Source organism: Pungitius pungitius, chromosome 3 (genome assembly GCF_949316345.1).
Source record: "Pungitius pungitius chromosome 3, fPunPun2.1, whole genome shotgun sequence".
In the NCBI taxonomy this organism is placed as follows: domain Eukaryota; kingdom Metazoa; phylum Chordata; class Actinopteri; order Perciformes; family Gasterosteidae; genus Pungitius; species Pungitius pungitius.
The window spans coordinates 2,338,931-2,355,043 of NC_084902.1; the positions used below are offsets into that span (position 1 = coordinate 2,338,931).

General features: G+C 53.3%; 2 protein-coding genes across 2 annotated transcripts; one reads left to right on the forward strand and one right to left on the reverse strand.

Annotated features, from left to right (window-relative positions):
- The first annotated feature begins 1,175 nt into the window (after positions 1 to 1,175).
- Positions 1,176 to 11,846, forward strand: LOC119218880 (period circadian protein homolog 2-like). The gene is made up of 21 exons (XM_037473646.2): positions 1,176 to 1,318; positions 3,532 to 4,020; positions 4,435 to 4,515; positions 4,801 to 4,955; positions 5,144 to 5,265; positions 5,521 to 5,722; positions 5,928 to 5,979; positions 6,154 to 6,296; positions 6,431 to 6,509; positions 6,615 to 6,721; positions 6,845 to 6,998; positions 7,077 to 7,185; positions 7,290 to 7,548; positions 7,812 to 7,944; positions 8,015 to 8,151; positions 8,278 to 8,460; positions 8,549 to 9,741; positions 9,893 to 10,070; positions 10,172 to 10,322; positions 10,419 to 10,569; positions 10,667 to 11,846. Exons 2-21 carry the CDS (start codon positions 3,611 to 3,613, stop codon positions 10,820 to 10,822), a joined length of 4,155 nt encoding a protein of 1,384 aa, XP_037329543.2. The 5' UTR covers positions 1,176 to 1,318; positions 3,532 to 3,610; the 3' UTR covers positions 10,823 to 11,846.
- A 1,474-nt stretch (positions 11,847 to 13,320) lies between these two features.
- On the reverse strand, positions 13,321 to 15,676 carry her13 (hairy-related 13). Its single transcript, XM_037465232.2, has 4 exons — positions 15,376 to 15,676; positions 15,143 to 15,229; positions 14,942 to 15,023; positions 13,321 to 14,550 (listed from the first exon to the last, which is right to left on the reverse strand). The coding sequence occupies exons 1-4, from the start codon at positions 15,460 to 15,462 to the stop codon at positions 14,105 to 14,107; spliced, it is 702 nt and encodes a 233-aa protein (XP_037321129.2). The 5' UTR covers positions 15,463 to 15,676; the 3' UTR covers positions 13,321 to 14,104.
- Positions 15,677 to 16,113: the final 437 nt, after the last annotated feature.

A 16,113-nucleotide genomic window follows, 5' to 3' on the forward strand; every position in this document is an offset into this window, starting at 1 on the left:
TCCGGTGTCTGGAGATAAATAACCAAAGACTTTAAACGTATTGTATTTTATGCAATCATAATAAATTATTGTTAAATTCAAATGACTGTTTTTGTGATTTTGAGCTAGTTCTACACATTTATGGACACAAGGAGTGGAGGGGGGGGGGGGGGGGTTCTTGTTCATTTTGCGGCTTGTCTATCACCTGAGTCGTACAGCAGTGCTGATTTTGTCCAATTCACGACTCTTGTTTTTATTTGTTCTGGGGAGCGGCAACAAAGCCTTGGCCATCATTTGTTGGCTCTCTCCGCTGAAGCTGCCGTCTTCGCTCAGTGGGAATCGAGTGTTATGTATGTTGTTCGCTGCCCGTTGCGTAATTCAATAAGCAATCACAAGGATTGGTCGTAGTGAGGCGCAAACACAGCGGCAGATATCCGGTGTGAAGGATGTGAACAATGGATATAAACCTTGTTCACCTGACGCCAATTGATGTCACTCCGGGGGGGGGCGGGGGGGGGGGTAGACTGTATGAAGGAGTGTTAACTTGAAATATTGCTTTCATGTTAATGACACCAGTCTTCAGGAAATAGAGCTGAAGAAAGCAATTCAGCCAGTGAACATTTTTCTTTTTACATGCGTTGACGTGTTTGTATTAGCAGTATCGGGTTATCGTTTATATTTTTGTACATATTTTGTTTTTCCAGAGGATTTTTACACACCGTATTAACATTAGCAAGATATTTTTACTTTTTTTTTCACCTTACAGATTTTTACTTTTTCTTAAATATTTATATAACATTCTTTGACTTTTCCTTCCATGATGTTTTTTTAGACAACATATTTTCCAACAAAAACATTTTTTCCACCTCACACATTTGGACTTAATTCATTTTTTTCAGGATTTTTTTTGACCTAATATTTTTTTCCAGGAAACTCTCACGCTCCGGCATGGGATTCCACGTGCTGTGGAGGGGTTGTTTATATAAAATTGAATGACAGCCCCCCCGGCTAACGAACGCCCGCTTTCGCTACTCCGTCATCTTTCACCATGGAAACCTTTAGTTTGCGGCCAATCGGGAGACGCGAGTGGGCGGACTCTCATTTCACGCTGAGTGCCGAGCTCGCCGATTGGTCAGTTGGCCGATGCCGGGGGGGGGGGGGGGGAGGAGCCGGAAAGAGGAGCCGTTGGTCACTGTGTCAAACCGACCGGACACCGTCTCCAATAGTAGAATGCCGGAGCTTTTTAACCGAATGTCGTACTCTCCGGTCGGGCTTCTCTCCTACTCGGCACCGAGGTCAACCACAGAGGCGGTTTCCATTCAGCGTCACGGCGGCACAGGTTGGTTTGTGTTGGTTTTCTACCTGTTTGTTTGTAGTAGATTCGGTGAATAGGAGATACGTTACGTAACTACAAATGGCGTGCGCGGGCCAGCGGCTCGCTCCACTCACTGTACTCACTGTAACTCAGCAAGCAACGTTAGCTGTCGGAGCGTTTTCTGTTCACTCCGAGGGAAAGAACAACGCGGGCCCCTGTGTAATGGCCCCCTGTGTAATGCCCCCCTGTGTAATGACTCCTGTGCGGTTTTACGTACGTTTACTTACGTATCGCAGGTCAGCGCGTGTGTGACGCCGAGTATCGGGTCAGTGGACCTAGACTATACCTCTTTACGATATTGTAATATGATCTTAATAATAGACGTTTGCCGTTTTTTTTTTCCAACAAAAACATTTTTTGAGACATTTCTTTGCTTTTTTTTCCCATGACATTTTTTCCACCTCACACATTTGGACTTGATCAGTCCAAGTCCAAACTGTACACACTGTAAATCCCACTCTGCTGTAGATAGCAGGGGGGGGCGTGTTATTAACTAATTAATCACATTTAGATAAGTTAGATAACCTCAGGTTGTAACTTGTAATTATGCACAATTAGCCAGCTGAGGGAACTAATTAGGCTTCAGTTCCCTCATCTGGCAGTAACATGCTCAGAATGCTCAGTTCTCTGTGCCGCAGTTCCATCTGCAAACACACCTCCTCCGCATCATGATCATAGCAAGGGGTCAAGCTCAAACCTGCCGCATGCATACAGGTGACATTTAACCTGTGACCCGTCCTCTGCATATCTGGGAGCAGTGGGCCGTTTCACTCTGTACCTGACTGACAAACGTAAGGCATGAGATGCATGTGGTGACCTGGTAGAGGCAGGTACTGTGATGTAACTCACCGCTATGCTCACGTAATGAAATACTGGAGTAGGACACGGCATGGAAATCTCATTTCTCAGACGTTATTGTATTCATCCTCTCCGGATGACACCCGCTGAATTGTGCCATGGACAAACAAGTTAAAAATCCAGTCTCCCAACCTTTTGCATTCTTTTATCTAACCCTCCTGTTAAATGCTTGTGTAATTCCCGTCTCAAATGTCACCCACACATGCCCTCCTCCTGCAGCCGGATACCGGAAGAAACGCATGTTGTTTTATGAAACGAGGCTGGTTTGTGCGGCTTCAGAAGCCTGATCCATGTGACCGGGGCAGCGTGGTTGTGTAACGCCTGAGATCTGTGCCACTGTGTTTTGGGCAGATCGGAGCGCCAGAGCCAGCTCCGGGGGGGGGGGGGGGGGGGTCACACCCGTTATGTCACTGCTCTGCACGCCTGGGGATTTCAAAAGAACTTCGCATCCACGTCTATGGAGCGTTGAATATTCGTTTATATCTCGACGGACAGGCCTCCTCTCGCTGGAGGCCTCGTCGTGTCGAGTCCGGCGACGCCACTGCTGGTTTTTAACCCGTTTTGCAGTGTTTTTGTTGCTGCACGTCAACGTTACGGTGTGTTAGATGGACGTGATTCTGACCCTCGTTCGGCCCCTGGTCCCCCCTGGTGGTTGGCAGCGGCCAATGGGAGGTCGGCCACTGTCTGCTGAACTGGGTCAATTTCTGGACTTTTTTTTTGTAGAAATAACAATAACTATTAATGAGCTATTAATGAGTTACATTAAATGGATATTCTGATCTAGAGAAGTGGGAAAACACTGATATGTTTTTCTTATTATGGCTCAAACAAATGTATCTCCAACTACCGCTGGTCTGCAGTGGAGGAGGATGAGGAACCTTTGCAATGTTATTCATTTAATTTACTGTGAGTTTATCCAAACAGCTGCACTTTGTTACACAAGGCCCTGTTCATTTTATCTGTTTGTGTCACCAAGCTGTTGTGTTTGAAAGGGGATTGGTTTCTCCTCTTGTGTAGGCGGTTGCTACGGGAGACGACTTGAACAGCAGAAATGATTTCCCAGCCTATTATTGTCATCCGTTCCTGAAGGTTTGTGCGAGGCCAAAGGGTTTCCTGTGCGTGTGCGTTTCATCTCCACGGACCCGCCTTTCGATTGGATCAAACCGGTCTGGTGGCTTCAGTCCACCTGGAAAAGGGGGAGCAGCAGCGTAGTGACCGAGGGGGGGCTCTTTGAAGGATGGAAATGATTAATCCTCGCTAAGTCCTATCCCTTGTCATGGACCTGCTGTGAACAGAAGTGTTCTGTGTGTTGTTTTCAGACAGGCAGCATTTAGCGGATGGTGCCATGAGCTCCACGGCGTAACCTGATCGCCCATCTTTGGCCTTCTGGTCGGCACCATGTCGGAGGAAAGTGAGCCCGAGCGCTTCCTGTTCTCCACCCTGGAGGGGCTGGAGAGGAACCGGGAAGAGGTCCGCTTCCAGCCGGAGGGAAAGGAAGGCTCCCCCCGCGGCGGCGCCGGCCAACGCCACCGCAAGGTCAACAGTCACAAAAAGGGGGGTGGCGTGCGGGACGGGGCGGAGCTGGACCCCGACCCCGAGTCGGGATCGGGCCGCGATGGGAGCGGCGGCAGCAGCAGCCGGGGGCACGCGGACAGGAAGCGGCCTCGCCCGGCCCCGCGCGAGGACGTGGAGATGGGGGGGGGCAGCGGCTCCAGCGGGACCGAGTCCCACGGCAGCCGCTCCGTAGGCGGCTCCAGCGGCAACGGCAAGGACTCCGGCCTCCTGGGGTCCACGGGGAGCAACAAGAGGTGAGGCCCAACACAGAAAGAATGAGCAGCGCTGCTCAGCCAGGCCACGGGAATGAGGTCCGATAAACGCCGGCAGCGGAACTGAGTCTCTGCCGCGGTCCAGCAGGCTCAGACGCAGGAAAGAACCGGTGATTTGATTCCTCCTCATGAGACCAGGACTGCTCGTGCTGTTTGATGCACAAATGAGTTGCCTCGTAGAAAATAAGCCCCTCCTTCAAGAAATAGAATAACCCAAAATAGGGCGCATTTTGAGGCCTTCCTGATGTCTGCTGCTGGATTCATTTGGTTTATTGTACAGCGGCCGGCAGCTATATTATTAACAATTATAAAGAGGCACATTTAGTCTTTTTCTAATACAATTTAAGGCCTTCGAATGAGCTGAAACCTCTGAACTCTGCTGTTTGTGTCTCACAGCTTGTCGTCGCCGCCGAGCAGCTCCAACGCCTTCAGCCTGGTGAGCTGCGAGCAGGACAACCCGTCCACCAGCGGCTGCAGGTCAGTGCTTTCTTTTTACTCTCTTTTGCTTCCGTTCTTTAGCCGTGTTTCACAGTGAAACTTTTATCATTGATATCAGTCAGCTCCGGATCAAACCTGCAGGAATGTACTTTTATAAAAACTATTTATTCATCCCTCCCAGTGAAATGTGCGTGCCAGCTTTTAGCAGCGTGCATCCCGAGAAACGTCTCCCAGAGCGTCCCGCTGCCAGTCCCTTTCCATTAGACCCCCCCCCCCCCCCTCACCTACTGACACACGTGTATACGTCTCTTGTTTGCCCTGCAGCAGCGAGCTGTCGGCCAAAGCTAAGACACAGGAGGAGCTGTTCAAGACCCTGCGGGAGCTGAAGGTGCAGCAGACGACGGAGAAGCGGAGCAAAGGGAGGCCGAGCACGGTGAACGCGCTGAAATACGCGCTGCGATGCGTCAAACAGGTGAAAGGTAAGACGAGCAGCCATTGGCTCTCCTCTGCCTTCCGTTTGGTGCCTGGATTCACGTTGCACTTTGTGTACTTCAGCTGTGTTTGTGACTGAGATATTTGTCTCAAATAGTTTCACATTTGTTGTAAATTCTGAATCCTATTCTCCCAAATTTGGTGCATGGAAAGACATTTTCTTTTGTGGTTGCAGCTAATGAGGAATACTACCAGATGCTGAAGATCAATGACAGCCAGCCGCCGGGGTTTGACGTCTCATCCTACACCATCGAGGAAATCAACAGCATCACCTCTGAATACACCCTTAAGAACAATGTAAGTTCCTGTTAGATCCGACCTCACGATGTGGCCGTGGCGTTAAAGCCGTAAAGTTGTGTCTCAATTGGATTTTAGTTGTTTGTGATCTGATGATGTGTGTGTATGTGATTAAACCAGTGGCATTTCTTTCTGCTTCATACAACCCTAAAGGATATTTAATAAGAGAGACATGTGACCAACCGACTTTCGTTCTTTAATTATTTTTTTTTATTTTTTTATTTATTTATTTATTTCTTTCTTTTTTACCCGCAGGACATTTTCGCCGCAGCCGTCTCGCTCGTCACGGGGGAAATAGTTTACATCTCGGACCAGGCGGCCTCCATCTTGAACTGCAAGCGCGAGGTGTTCAAAGATGCCAAGTTCGTGGAGTTCCTGACGCCCCAGGACGTCAGCGTGTTCTACAGCTCCACCACGCCCTGCCGCCTGCCCCCCTGGAGCATGTGCACCGGAGCAGGTGTCTGTCGCCGTGTAACCGAATCCCCTCAGCATTCACAGATGTAAAGCTGCATCAGATTCTGTAATTCGTATCACCGTTTCTATCTCGTTCCCTTTGCGTTGTCCGTCCCCTTTAAAGTACTGTGGTGGATTTGGTGAGCATGCGGCTGTATAAATAAATAAATCTGATATGATCTATATTCGTCCCACCCTCTCTTCTTCAGAATCGTCTCCCACGGAGTGCATGCAGGAGAAATCCTTCTTTTGCCGCATCAGGTGAGGGGCCGTAGCCGTCAAAGATGCACTGAGTCAGCGAGGGGGGGGGGGGAAGAGGGTGGAGGAGGAGGAGGAGGAGGAGACACACTGTGTCTCCATCTAGTGGCCGGATAGAGTGTTACAGCTACAGCTTCATTACGGGGTCTGATATATTTGAAAAAAACTTTTTTCTAGTGGTGGAAAGCAGCGTGCAGGACACATGCAGTACTACCCTTTCCGCATGACTCCGTACCTGATGAAAGTCCAGGATGCTGAGCTGGGGGAGGAACAGTTCTGCTGCCTCCTGCTGGCCGAGAGGGTGCACTCGGGTTACGAGGGTGAGGCCCCTTCTGGGTGCTTATTGATGCCACAGACTTAATAAAGCAGTTGAAAGCGAGGTGCTCGGCATGTTCACTTTTGAACATCTGCTTATTTGTCTTACTATTTTTTTAATCTTCTTCTTCATCCACAGCACCCAGAATCCCCACTGACAAGCGCATCTTCACTACCACACACACACCTAACTGTGTGTTCCAGCATGTGGATGAGAGGTGAGTGGACGGAGCCTCCCCACGCACACACACACACACACACACACACACACACACACACACTCAGTGTATGTAACTGACATGTTTTTGCTGTTGGTTCATCAGGGCTGTCCCATTGCTGGGTTACCTCCCTCAGGACCTGATCGGGACCCCCGTGCTGCTCAGTCTGCACCCAAGCGACCGCCCCCTCATGCTGGCGGTGCATCGGAAAAGTAAGTGGTTATCAAAGGAAGGGAAATAATAAATAAATAATTTGCGTGTTGCTTTAAGCTGTTCTCTACTCAGCCGTCACTCACTCACACTCACACACACACTCGTCCTTCTGCTGCCGACAGTTCTGCAGTACGTTGGGCGGCCCTTCGATCACTCCTCCGTCCGCGTCTGCGCCAGGAACGGCGAGTACGTCACCATCGACACCAGCTGGTCCAGCTTCGTCAACCCCTGGAGTCGCAAGGTCTCCTTCGTCATCGGCAGGCACAAAGTCCGCATGTGAGTGCGCCCCGAAACGCTCCTTTGGCCGCGGTGTGGGGATTGAAGGGCGGTTCAAACATTCCGTGTGTTCTTCAGGGGTCCCGTGAACGAAGATGTTTTTGCAGCACCGGCTTTTCACGGAGGGAAGATCGTGGACTCCGACATCCAGGAAATGAGTGAAAAGATCCACAGGCTGCTTCTCCAGGTATGCGTACACACACACACACACACACACACACACAATAGACGCTCACTCATATTCACGTTTACGTATCAGCTTTCATAACAATCGTCTCTGTCTCTCTTTAGCCGGTCCACCACTTGGGCTCCAGCGGCTACGGCAGCAACGGTTCCCGCGAGCCGCTGGTCAGCATCAGCTCGTCCGGCGAGAGCGGCGCGAACGCGGCGCGGGAGGCGGACAAGGCCAAGCCCCCCAGGACCTTCCAGGAGATCTGTAAAGGCGTCCACATGCTGAAGAACCAGGACTCCCAGGGGGACCTGCGCTCCCCGCCTCCCTCGCCGCCGCCGCCGCCGCCATCCAAGCCCGAGCAGAGGAAGAGCGCTGGCCGTGAGTTCAGATTCATACTGATCGTAGAGAGCGAAGGATTTATGAAGCAACAATTAGCTACGAGGCTGAAGGGGAAAATCACATTGAATTCAATTCATTTTGTCTCAGAGGGCTTTACAACATCGGTAGAAATAGTATGCACATTTTCCTCCGCTATTATTATTATTATATAAGTGTGCCGTAATTAAATTAAATATGTCAGGGAAGTAGATATTTGTGCCCAAGTTGATTATGATCAATGAGTTCCGTCTGTGTTTTCGCAGCTCACAAGAGTCCAGTGATGCTCCTGAAGGACTCTGCGCCCCCTCTGCTGGTCAGAGACAGTACTGCAGCCAGCGTGGCGGACCAGACTCTCTGCTCCTATCAGCAGATCAGCTGCCTCGACAGCGTCATCAGGTAAGACTCGGAGGTTTGTGCGTGTTTGTGCGAAGTGTGCACCTGTGATCAACCCGCCTTGCTTTCTCAGGTACCTGGACAGCTGTAACACCCCCATCACGGCGAAGAGGAAGTACCAGTTCTCCAACAACACCGCCTCCTCCAACTCTGACGATGACAAGAAGGGCTCTGAGGACTGCGTGCAGGTGTCTCGGGACGCAAGCCAAGGCACGTGCACGCCATGCATCTGTGTGCACGAACCGCAGTTCTGCATAAGGAACCCCCCCCCCTCCCCCTCCCCCACGTTGGGTGTTTACTTTTGACCTGAAGCTAATGGACCGTTTCTCCTCGCAGAGCCTTCGATGCTGGAAGCACAGCCCCAGAAGCCTTCGGCGGGGACGGCCGGGGTGGCGGGAGCCACCGTGGCGCCGCTCGCACTGGCCAGCAAGGCGGAGAGCGTGGTGTCCGTCACCTCGCAGTGCAGCTACAGCAGCACCATCGTCCACGTGGGAGACAAGAAGCCTCGGCCCGAGTCCGGTGAGTGACCCCCAAGTGACGCCGGCTGCAGAAAGGCATTTGTCACCGATGCTCACGGCTCCGATTCGCCCCCCTCCCCCCCCCGCAGAGATTATCGTGGACGTGACAGAGGGCCCCGCGCCGCCCGCCCTGCAGGAGGAGGCGGCCTACAAGCGGCTGGGACTGACCAAGCAGGTGCTGGCCGCGCACACCCAGAAAGAGGAGCAGGCCTTCCTCCACAGCGCCAGGAGCCTCCGGAAGGACGCCTTCACCCACCTGCACAGGCAGCGAGGGCCAGCCGACGCCGAAGGCACACGCGGCGCCACCAAAGGGGGCGCCAAGAGAGGCAGCCGAAACAGGAAGTCCAAGAAGCCGCGGATGAAGCATCCCGACTCGTCAGACAGCGCTGCATCCAACCGCAAACCCTGGCCCCCCCTCCAGGGCCTCAACCAGACCTCGTGGTCCCCGTCGGAAGCGTCCCAGTCGGCTTTCAACGTCTCCTACCCGGCCGTGGTGCCCGCCCACCCGCTCTACCCCCCCGCGCCCGCAGCCTCAGCTCAGGCCCCCTGTCCTGACCCCTCCCTCGCCACAGGCTTTGGAGAGGCACAGAGCAGCCGAGCCCCGCCTACCGCCGCTCCGTTAGGTGCACCCGTCGTCACACCCGTGGTGGCTCTGGTGCTGCCCAATTACCTCTTCCCCCAAATAGGACAGTTGGGTCCCATGGGGCCGCTGGGGGCCGCTCCCAGACCCGCCTTTTACCCGGATCAGGGCCAGACGCAGCCCGCGTACGCCGCTCAGCAGGCCCTTCAGCCCCCGCAGCCGGCCTTCGCCACGCCAACACAGCCCCCCTACGCGGCCCAACCGCCGTTCCCCGTGCAGACTGCCTTCTCCCCCCAGACCCTCTTCAGTACCCCCCAGCCCTTCCAAACCCCCCAGACCCTCTTAAGTGCCCCCCACGCTTTCCCGGCCCCGCAGGCGGCCTACGCTCCTCAGCCATCTTTCCCGTTGCAGAATCAGTTTTGGACTCGAGCCTCGTACCCGGCTCAGCCGCCCCCCCACGGCCTCGGCGCCGGGCCACCAAAATCCACGTTGGAGCTTGGAGAGGCGGCGGCGGCGGCGGCGTCACGCTCGTCCACGCCGGCCTCGGGAGCGCCGGAGCCGACCACGCCGCTGTTCGAGTCGCGGTGCAGCTCGCCCCTCCAGCTGAACCTGCTGAGCATGGAGGAGGGGCAGCGGCAGGACGGCAGCGCCTCGGCGGCGGTACCCGGGGCGGCGGGGGAGGAGGTGGGGAACCGCCAACAGGTGAGGGTCACAAGGTCCTGAGGGTCACAAGGTCCTGAGGGTCACAAGGTCCTGAGTGACAGCGAGTGAACGTATGTTAGATTTTGTCCACCTGCACCTCTGACGCCAGCTGACGCCCCCCCCCCCCCCCCCCCCCCGCCTCGTGTTTCAGGTGGAGTCTCCTGGAGACGGGGCTCAAAGTGACTGTAACTCCTCATCCTGCGACTTGCTGGACGTCCTGCTGCAGGAGGACTCCCGCTCGGCCTCCTCCGACTCCACCGGCTGCAGGTCGCGCTCGGGCTGCAACGGCAGCCGCACATCAGCGAGCGGAGCTTCTGGCAGCGGAACAGGTCGGTCCAGATGTGGACTTTTCCTTGACCTAAGCTGCTGATTGATGCCTCTGATCGGCATCGGTATGAAAATGTCCTTCCGTCTCCTGCGCGCTGAACAGGAAGCAGCAACACCAGCAAGTACTTCGGCAGCATCGACTCCCTGGACCCGGTCGCCAGCCCAGTCATCAAATACCTGCTCCAGAAGCCCCTCTGGCTGGTGATGGCCAATGCTGACGAGAAGGTCATGATGACGTATCAGATGCCGCCCAGGTGAGTGACTTTAAGGGCAACCAGAAACCTCGGGGGGGGGGGTGTTTCACTCTGATTTCTTTGTGACTGATTACAGTTTTTTTTATGACCCTTCAGGGACATTCAGAGGGTTCTGAGAGAAGACAAGGAGAGACTGAGGCAGATGCAGAAGAGCCAGCCTCACTTCTCCTCCGACCAGCGGCAAGAGCTGATGGAGGAGCACCCCTGGATGAGGAGGGGGGGTCTGCCGGCCGCCATCAATGTGAAGGTCAGTAGCACACATTCATTCATAAATACTCACAGAGAGACGTGTGTTTATAATCCGCCCCGCTCTGTGTGTGTGTGTGTGTGTGTGTGTGTTCTAGGAGTGTGTGTACTGCGAGGACGCGGCGCCGGCCCCCGCCGAGGAGAAACTGCCACACATGGACATGGGGGAGCTCGGCCAGGAGCTGAGCCGCAAGGGCCAAAACGCCCTCAGCCAATCGGAGGAGTCTCGACCTCGACCAGACGCCGGCTCCTAGACACACGCAGAGACACCCGGGGGGGGGCGCCTGCAGGGGGACTCGCTGGATCGTGTGTGTTGGTTGTGCAGAGGGGCTGCTGTTGATGTGCAACTGCTTGTGTTCACTGCAACACAAGCAGCACGTGTTCTCTTTAATAGATGATGGTTACGTTACATTTGATGTCAAATCATTTTGACAAGGCCTTCGTGTCTGTTTTCTTAGTGTCATTTAAGGCGCTAAAACCTCCTCTTTGTACGTAATACATGTGGATGATGTAGCCCAAAGGGACCCACACCACACTCCTGGAGCATCCATCACCGACTCCACAGCCAACAGAATGACATCCTATTTATTTTCTACCAGATATTATATCTAGAATAGATTGTTTGAAGCTAAAGCCAAATACATTCAGCTCAAGGACAGCACTTTGATATTCACCGTTTACAGTTCACTCCACGGGGAATTAAACTTTAATCCTCAATGCGACGTGGAGTCAGCTAGTGCCTCTGCAGACCTTAAAAACGCCACAGGTGCTACGGAACAAGTGTGCGTCATCACAAATGACGAAGCTGCTTGAATCCGTACTGTCACATGAAAGCAGCAGAAAGATACCCGAGAAGTGAGAGAGCGTAATCCTTTCCCCCCAACAAAGCACGGAGTAGATCTAGTGATTCTGTCAACGTTGTGCAGCCAGTAGTCGGCGGGGATTTGTTTTCAGATGTTTGTCGACGCCAGTGTTGTGAAAGCGAGGTTTAAACGGCGCCTTCAACAGCATTTCACTTAAAAGGCAACCATGTGGCCTAATGAACCTTCTGTAGAACCCTGGGGTGCGCCGTAAGTGGCGAGGCTGAAGTATCAGGACTCATGCAGCAGCCCCCCCACATCTCAACGCCGATGCTTGTTTACAACATTTCACTTATTTCGGTTTCACTTAGACCTTTTTTGTCTCTCTCTCGCTCACCTGTGTGCAGAGGATGAGCCGGAGAGTTTCTTTCCTTTGCCTTACTTTGTCCCAGGAATCCATTGTCAGAGGAGTTTACACAGCGGGGGGGGGGGGGGGGGGGGGGGGGCTCGTGATGTCGTGTGCATTTGGTTCACTGCCACTGTACGACTGTGCTATGTTTTAAAAAACTGTACTGTATGAAAAACAACGTAATAAAAGGACAGAAATATAGGCGCTGTGACTTCTTTTTGCTGCTCACATTGTAACATTGTAACATTGGAAGTACCATAAGTGCAAAGAAGCCACTTCATTGCAAGATATCAGCTGATTTGTCCCTTATTCGTCTTACAAAGCCGCTCCGAAAGAAAGTCTGATGTAGATCAAAAGGTGCGATGGCTCCCCCCAGCCCCCCCCCCCCCCCCCCCCCCCCCCCTCTGGGAATTTTGTTTCAGCGCCATATGCCTCGCCTCCGCCCGTTGGATCCCTCTCGCGCCAACTGTTGCATCCCCCCCCCCCCCCCCCTTAACCTTTGACCTGTAGAATTCATAATCATGCTCACAAAGCACAGCTGATGCAGTCGGAGTTCCCTCCTGTTCTGTTTGTCGTCTTTTTCTAGCAATGTGATGCTCATGGACGTGATCTCTCCTGCAAATATACAAATATATATTTACATATGTTAACATGTTCATTTTTTCAAAGAAGACTGTACTTGTAAAATATTTATCATTAAACAAGTTTGAATTTAATTTACATAAATATGCATGAAAGAAGCAAACTCAAAGTGTTTCTGTTCGTGTGTGTGTGTGTGTGTGTGTGTGTGTGTGTGTGTGTGTGTGTGTGTGTGTGTGTGTGTGTGTGTGTGTGTGTGTGTGTGTGTGTGTGTGTGTGTGTGTGTGTGTGTGTGTGTGTGTCCCTTTGAAGACTCCGAGCCTGCTTGTCTCCTTTGTCGTGTCCCTTTCAGCTCCTCCGTGGAGCGGCTTTGATCCGCGTGTCCCGTCCGCTCCCATTTCAATGTGTCTCCTCCGACGTTCACACCGAGGTGCAGCGCGTCAACCCCACCACACCTCCACCTCCACCTCCACCACACCTCCACCACCCGGCTTGGGTGATGGTTCCCTGCAGGATCATCTGACAGCAGAAGTCACTTTCCTACCAGAAGCCGCCTCGGGTGGTGTTTCTTTTCTTTTCTCTGGGTCCACGTGGTGTCTCAGGAGGCCCGTGCTGGGGGGCTGGTAGCCGGTGAGGACCGGATCTGACGTCCCTCTGCGAGCGCGCGCGTTATTGTGTCCGAGGTGAGAGCGACGACACGCTGGCGGAGGTGCGACTCTTTCATGTGCGCGCACACACACACACAAACACACACACACACAGCCTCGTCCCCGCGGGGAGGAGGGGACCCCGGCTCGGAGGAATGAGGGGAAGTGGGGGCCGTATCTTACATGAATTGATTTTAATGTCCGTCTTATCCAGATAGACTAATCATCCTGTAGGGGTCAAAGGTCATCTTGAGTGGAAAAAGGTTTTTTTTTTGGTATTTTATCAAAGCTTTTATTTGATTGTGAAGACCCTTAAATTAAGACCGATCCACCTCAGTGCTTATAGCATATTAGCCTCAATCACTTCACACATAAGTCAATTATCAACAATAACTTAACATTCATTGATTTTGCAGAGGAGTTTTGCTTTCATACCGGCGTATTATAGTCATACAAGTTCTTAGCATTGAGTCGACCAGGCGAGAGCTTTTCAATTACATCATTTTATTCAGCAAAATGCAGACATTTTACTTAAATTGCTTAAACATCACAGCGTAAAGTGGTCATTCTGAACGAGGCTACTGGTCCGATAAACTACAGGCCTTCATGAAACACAATAGAAATATTTAAATATTAAATCAGAGGCTTAGCCGAACTTTTCGGGTTTCTAAAAGAGCTTTTCTCCACATACGAGTCCCATTTCCACGGAGCGACGGCAACAAAACCAACTCCTCGCTCGCCCTTTGTTGGCTTGGAAGTGAATGTTGAGAGAGGTGCTTCTCGTCTCTCTACAGGTGGAAAGAAGAGTCACAACAGAGGACCCTGTACTTTCAGCAGGACCCACAGCTCGGGGGGAAGGGGGGACGGGGGGACGGTCCTTCAGAGGAAGGGCCCCCTTTTTTCGGAGATAAAGGGAAACTCCGACCTTTACCACTCGAGGAGTGGATTTCTACAGAGGCATGTCGTCCTCGGAGGCCCCCCCCCCTCTCCACGGAACGTCCCTGGGCCCCAGGGTGCCCTGCGTAGGGGTGAACATCAATGTGGGGAATCCGGAAAAAGAAACTCCCCCCCCTCCCCCCCTCCTCCCTCCCCATGGGGGCCCTACCAGGGCCTCCACATGGACCGGGGGTAGGTCCCGGTGGGCACGCACAGGGCGTCTCTGTCCTCCGGGGCCTCGCTGGAGCTCTGGTTGTGCTCGCTGTCCGTCTCGTCCAGGTCGGAGCAGAGGTCCTCGCTGGACGCCGTGGAGGACGGCGACGAGCCGCCGCCGCACAGGCTCCTCCCCCCGGGCGAGGCCGGCGTCGAGCACATCGACTCGTCGCCGCCGCCGCGCGTCCCGCCGGGAGTGTCAGTGATTAGGTCCATCAGCACGTCCTGGAGGTGGTCCTCGTTCAGGGGCATGCACTCCAGGAGGTGGTTGAGGAGCTCCGCCGCCACCGCGGGGTCGACGCCGGGGCAGCTGGACACGAAGGTGTGGACCTCGTGCATGCACTGGATGTAGCCCGCCGCGAACCTCTCGCTGGCTTCTCGGCCCAGTGCGTCGGCCTCTGTTTGGGGGGAGGGAGGGGAAAGAGTCGAGTCACCTTCAGTGAGGCGTCTTACGTGAGCAATCAGAGCAAAACGTGTCGTTTAAATCCCACGAAATCAGAGATGGCGTTTTGTCTGGTGCCTCCTTTCAGTCAAAGACACCTGAAGCCGAGGCTCCTCGACGTGTTCGTCACTACTTGGGACTGGTGCACCCACAATTGGGTTCCATCATTTTATTTGTATTCATGTTAAGTCCTAAAGCAGCTAAATGTGTTACAAACATCAACAAGATTTAAGAGGCCCTTGACCCCCTGAACTCTACGCTTACAAAGTATTACATTCCTCCGGCCTGAAGATTCGACAGGGACCTTACGGCTGCTGCTTTAGTACTTGGTTCTAAAGGGTGCAGACCTTGGGTTCGGTTCTTCAGAACATCCTCCACCTTCTTCACCGTCATCTCCAGCACCTCTGCGTTTTCCATCTTGGAATGAAACTGTTGGGGACAACCGGCAAAGCTGCAATGAGGACCCCCAAATCCTAACCCAGCAGAGTGTGTGTGTGTGTGTGTGTAGGGGGGGGGGGGCGGCAGGTGAGCTGACGGTGCGCACTCACGTCCGTGTCCACCAGCAAGGTCCTCAGCTCCTGCAGACTCTCGTTGATGCGAGCTCGCCTCTTCTTCTCCACCAGCGGTTTCCTGGTCTGCGGGGACACACAAAAGGTTCGGTAAGGGACACAAAAACTGGGGGGGGGGGGGGGAAGACACCGGGCTGCCCGGCTGCCTGTCACCGGCGCAACCGGCGCGTCACCGCGTGCCCGGTGTGTCCAAACGAGCGGCCCGCCGGTACCTTTCTGTCCCCTTTGTGGATCCCGTAGTACGGCTCTTCTTCCTCCATCTCCAGGCCGGTGCCGCTGGGCCGAGCCGAGGGGGCCATGTTGGTCGGATCGCCGCTTCAGTGGCTTCTCCCGCGTCCCTTTATTCCGTCAGTCCAGAGGAGCAGCTGGCGAGCGGCACCGGTTACAGAAAGAAAGGAAAAAGAGAATTTCCACCAAACTCAAAGACGAGGCGCGATCGCAGAGCGACGTGCTGCCGGCGCTGGGGGGCTGTTGTTAGTATTTATAGGGGCTAATTAACATGTGAATGGAGACGGGCTGCTCCGCGTTGGGAGGGAGGGCGGTTGGAGGGGGGGCAACGGAGCGCACACGGCCGCAGCCAATGAGCGGCCGCCCCCTTTGTCTCCGGTCAGCCCCCGGTCTGCACCCCGAGGAGCTGCAGGGGCTTTAATCACAGTTTGTTGTGTCACGGCACCGACCGCACGTTTTTTTTTTTTTTTTTTTTTTAACTGCGGTGAATCAATTGAGTTTCTAACATGATCAATACACGTGAATATATAATAAACACGACAAAAGATATATGAGAATAACAAAAAGGAAAACAAATAAAAACAGAAATATTTAACAATTATACAAAATGTAAGTATATTATATTTAAACGACAACAACATTGGACATTGGGTTGATTTATGATTACATTAATTCAACTATAATTGATCAAAAAGCCCCCAAAGTGTTTGCATTACAGCCTC

Coding starts and splice junctions, on each gene's coding strand:
- LOC119218880 (XM_037473646.2), top strand. CDS start 3,611: ATGTCGGAGGAAAGTGAGCCCGAGCGCTTCCTGTTCTCCACCCTGGAG. Junction 7,186..7,289: donor TCCACAGGCTGCTTCTCCAG/GTATGCGTACAC, acceptor GTCTCTCTTTAG/CCGGTCCACCACTTGGGCTC. Junction 10,570..10,666: donor CGGCCGCCATCAATGTGAAG/GTCAGTAGCACA, acceptor TGTGTGTTCTAG/GAGTGTGTGTACTGCGAGGA.
- her13 (XM_037465232.2), bottom strand. CDS start 15,462: ATGGCCCCCTCGGCTCGGCCCAGCGGCACCGGCCTGGAGATGGAGGAA. Junction 15,230..15,375: donor TCCACAAAGGGGACAGAAAG/GTACCGGCGGGC, acceptor GTGTCCCCGCAG/ACCAGGAAACCGCTGGTGGA. Junction 14,551..14,941: donor TCTGAAGAACCGAACCCAAG/GTCTGCACCCTT, acceptor CCCCCCAAACAG/AGGCCGACGCACTGGGCCGA.